Genomic DNA, 4,466 nt, shown 5'->3' with positions numbered 1-4,466 from the left:
CTGGAGGAGCCACTGTGGAAGAGGGAGAGATGGGTGTCCCAGAGCCCAACCATCCCCTCCAACCCAAGCAGATGGCGTCTCAGTTCCAACTGGGCTTCGGGAAAAAGAGAAGGTGAGATGTAAACCACATATGAAACTAAATTGGGTTGAGTATCAATAACCAAAAAAGTCTAAAAGAAGGTGAAAGCTGCCCAAGATGTCACTATGCCATGTGAAAGGGACATTCAGTGGCACAGAGCTGAGCACTCTGATCGAAAGAAGCAAACGTCTCTGTGTTTATCCCACTGAGTTGACACTGCTCCACAAACCAACAATTACACTTAGTGTTTTCTCAGCCCTACCAGGCTTGAACACTATCATTACAAGATTTATCAGGATCGCTCCCTCCTGTCCTCCCTGAGGTAACGTCTTCGTTTCTTGGGGTCAAACAGAGCCTTGGGGGGGGGGGCAGCGGGGAGTGTCTTCCAAGGCCATTCCGCTCTCCTTGCGTTGGCGTCATCTGAACCCAAGCTCCCAAAGCCTCCTTGAAATAACCACCAGACCCCTTTGAAATCCACCAACGCCTCAGCAAGTTCCCAGACCCTTTTTTGTGGGCACAGGAAGGTTTAGCAGCTCTGCCAAGCGTGGATGGGCGGTGGGAGGCCCAGGAGCAATCTTGCAGCCTGCCCCCACCTTGACACCCCCACGCAGGCATGAGTGGTGACCACGGCACAGGCCCCTTTCACAGAGATGCTCTCCTCTAACCCTTTCCTGCCACTTCTCTCATGCCTCCCCAACTGGGAAAACGTTTTCTAGTCTGCATGGTGGTGCCTGAGAGAGAAATGAAAGGAAAATCACATCGTCCCCTAATCACATATTCTTCCAAATCTGTTCCGTGCTATACCTGGACCAAAGGCTTTGAACTTCATAGCCAAGAATCTGAAACCTTTGGTGTTTGTTTCCTCCATGAGAGTTTCCCTAAAATAAAGGTACCTCCATTCTAGCTCCCCAAACGAGAAAGGATCACAGGATGAGAAACGGATTCCCACATCCCTACCACACGGTGCAGTGCGTGGTGGGGAGTCTGCGGCTGAGCCTGCCGGCCTGTAGGCGCCTCAGCACCCAGCCCCACCGCCATGCCGGCTCCTGTCCCTACCCTCCACCTGCCTCTGGGGCTGCAGGCAGACCATGCTCACCAGCCCCCATTGCCCTCGCCTCTAAAAATCAGAGAAAAACGTGAATGAAAACCCATAGAAGATGGTACCAGCACAGTGGAAAGCAACAAATATGTGAAAGAAATTTGGGGAGATACTATTCATTACAAACTTGCCTAAACTGGAACAAAATAAACTACAAAAAAAATGAGTTTGGTGTTTTGGAGTACGCGAAAGTTGCTGATACATATTACTCCCCTCTATTAGCAGAAGTAAAAGAAGTTACCAAAGATGCAGAACTGTGGACAAATCTTGTTTACTGTTTCTGGCTATTATGAATGAAGCTGCTATGAACATTCCTGTAGTTTGTGTTGACATGGACTTTCATTTCTCTACACAATGCTTGCTTAATTTTGCAAAATATTGCTCTGTCTGGTGCTATTTTTATACAAAATAATGTAATAATATGAGACAATTTTATAATAAAAATAAATCTGACTTCTTTATTTGAAATAAAATTAATGTGGGGCAGGGAACTCTATTTTTATCATCCCTCCATTTCTAGTATGAAAATTGTAATAGGGCAAGCACACTGGCACGAGGCCTCGGGGTCAAGAAGACCCAAGGAATTGTTGGATGTGTGACACACTGCAAAGTGCATTCCTGTTTTGTTTTAGACGGACAGTCACTATTGCACTTGAACTACTAGGCAGACCCAATATTGCCAAATCGTTTCCTTTTTAAGAGAAGACTGATTTCATGTGCATATATGTATTCTCCTAAATGTAAATGCTGGCCAGTAAAACAACGTATCAGGCGCTGGTGGAGTAATTGCTGTCCAAAGTTAGACAATACAAGATAAATGAGACACACAACTGCAGGCGAGATTCGCTGAACACTGGCCCCGCCTCTGATGGTTAATCCTAGCCCTGAGCAATATGACCTTTGAGCTTTCTAAAAATACAGCATACCTGGGCCCTACCTCAGATTCTGATTTGCTCAATCGAGAATGAGTCCTTGCTGTCTATATAGTTTTTTTTAAAGTGCCAGAGTTTGCTCTTTCTCACAGCCAGGATAAAGAAATAGGGAATTCAATTTCTACGTCACAGTATCCTGTCACATGCCCCAACTCCAACACCGTGTTCAGGACACTCTGAAGCCCCCCAGGCTGACTCCACGTGAACCTGAGATCAAATAGTGGTGCGAAGTCAGTAAATTACAACTGGTGATATACACACAATGAAAATGTGACTAGTGAGTCTTTCTTATCTCTAATTAACCCAAATGGCATCCAATTTTAGCTTTTCCGTGGACTATTTGAGGATATTATAATAGCTGTCCTTTCTAGAGACAATTCTAAATAAAAGATGTTCATATATGAGCTGATGAGAATTTCTTATTGATAAACATGCTAAGCGTAGGAATAAAAGCTCTCCCAAAATAAAAGAGACGATAAAAGAAGCAGGAGGAGGCAGATCAGAGAAACTGCATGCCTTTTTTACAGATAATTTAGCAGGTAACAGATCTGTGAGGCAAGTGAAAAGGCCCTGAGGTCACTAAGATTCCTCACCTGGAACTCTTGTCCCATCAGGTAAATAAGGGAGGAAAGTGCTGTGACAGAAACCTGTCTCAAAGTCTTTCCAATGAGCTCCTGAAAACCCAAGACAAATAGGTCTTTATGAAAAATGGAGACAGCCAATAACCAGATCCCCTCAACGTGCATTTCAAGCCTCTAACCTGTAACCATCTGACATGCAAATGAAGAAAACATTAGAAATAACCATTAACTGAGAAAGCAAGTACAATAACATTGAGTGAGGATCAGAAGATTGCAGAGCAGGTGGCATGAAAACCTGACAGAATGGCGACAGTGAGCACGTCCAGATTTAAGATCGTCTTCACCTTGGTCTCCGGAACGGACGGCATCACTGGCGTCACCAGAAACGGCTGCATCACGGCCACCCACAGGGCGGAGTGGGCCAGATGCAAAGGCTTCCTGTTGGTGACGGCAGCCCGCTGCGGCTCAGCTTCTCAGGGCTCTTGCTACAGGTTTGCATGACGCTGGAGAAGTCTTACAGTCCACAGGCCACTTATAACCAAAACACAGTGCATGTGCTTTTCAAAGTCCTCGCCGTGTTTCTGAACAATTCCAACCTCTGGCTCACCATCTGGCTGAATACCTTCTATTGCCTTAAAATTGCCAACCTTACTCACCCTTCGTTCTCCCTGATGAAGAGGAAAATCACGGTGCTGGTGCCTTGGTTTCTGAGGCTGTCACTGTTCATCACCTTATGCTTCAGCTTTCCCTTCTCTAAAGGTATCTCCAACGTGTACGTGAGTAGTTCCGCTCCTATCCCTCCTCCAGCTCCACTAAGACCTACGTCACCGAGCCCAGTGTGGTCAACCTGGTTCTTCTCTATAGCCTGGGGGTCTTCGTTCTTCTGACCATGTTCACCGCGGCGGCCACCCTGCTGATCATCGCTCTCAAGGGACACACCCTCCACACGCAAAGCCATGTGGCTCCTGGGACCCCAGCATGGAGGCCCACATGGGGGGCGTCAGAGCTATCAGCTACTGTCTCATTCGCTACGTTTTCAGCACAGTTGCTCTGTATCTTTTCTTGTCTGTCTTTGATGCCAACAGTTCCTGGAATATTCTGTGCAAAATCATCATGGCTGCCTTCCCTGCTGGCCACTCGATGCTACTGATCTTGGGCAACCCTAGGCTGAGAAGAGCCTGGAAGCGGTTGCAGTACCGAGTTCACATCTTTACCTACCAGGGCAGACTCTGTGGCTGGAACCCACAGAGCACCATGGGACCCGGTCCAAACAGCTCCGCCTTTTCCTCACCTGGACCTCTCTTCCTCACCCATCTTTTCTTTCCTAATCCTGCTCTGACACTGAATCGTCTCATAAATGTGAAGCTGAATTTTAACTTGAGATGCTTAGCAGAAGTAGCTAAGCAACCCTAAGACGGATTATGCACGCTCCTTGATCTATGCTCATTCGTACCCTGCCCTGAGTTCCTCTCTACTTCCTCCTCCCGGAGCCTTAAGGAGAGGGTGACCAGACATGTCCGTGTGTCCGGGAGGATCTCCGTTTGTGCCGGTGTTACTGAGCACCCGGAATTCTCCAGGCTATCTTCACCTGGATGAAAAAGTATATGGTCACCCTACTTAAAGCAGCCTATTAACCCACAGTTAAGAAAGAGGAGGGCTAGTGACGAGCACGGGACACTGTCCGAGAGATAGAAGGGTAACCACAGTACCTACAGAGAAAAGGGATTCAGGGAGGAAAGGCTGGCCGAAACGATCAAGGGCTGCTGAGGTTCTAA

At 47.2% G+C, this 4,466-nt stretch overlaps 1 protein-coding gene across 1 annotated transcript; it reads left to right on the top strand.

The window, feature by feature from the left end:
* Positions 1-2,994: 2,994 nt before the first annotated feature.
* TAS2R40 (taste 2 receptor member 40) lies at positions 2,995-4,121 on the top strand. Its single transcript, XM_019715340.3, is given in 5 exon segments — positions 2,995-3,121; positions 3,124-3,489; positions 3,492-3,647; positions 3,650-3,894; positions 3,897-4,121. Coding segments are annotated over 5 exon segments (1,017 nt in total). The 3' UTR covers positions 4,020-4,121.
* Positions 4,122-4,466: the final 345 nt, after the last annotated feature.

Source organism: Rhinolophus sinicus, chromosome 8 (assembly GCF_057876585.1).
Source record: "Rhinolophus sinicus isolate RSI-liver-muscle chromosome 8, RSI-T2T, whole genome shotgun sequence".
Taxonomy (NCBI): Eukaryota; Metazoa; Chordata; class Mammalia; order Chiroptera; family Rhinolophidae; genus Rhinolophus; species Rhinolophus sinicus.
This window is presented reverse-complemented; position numbering and strand designations above follow the sequence as displayed.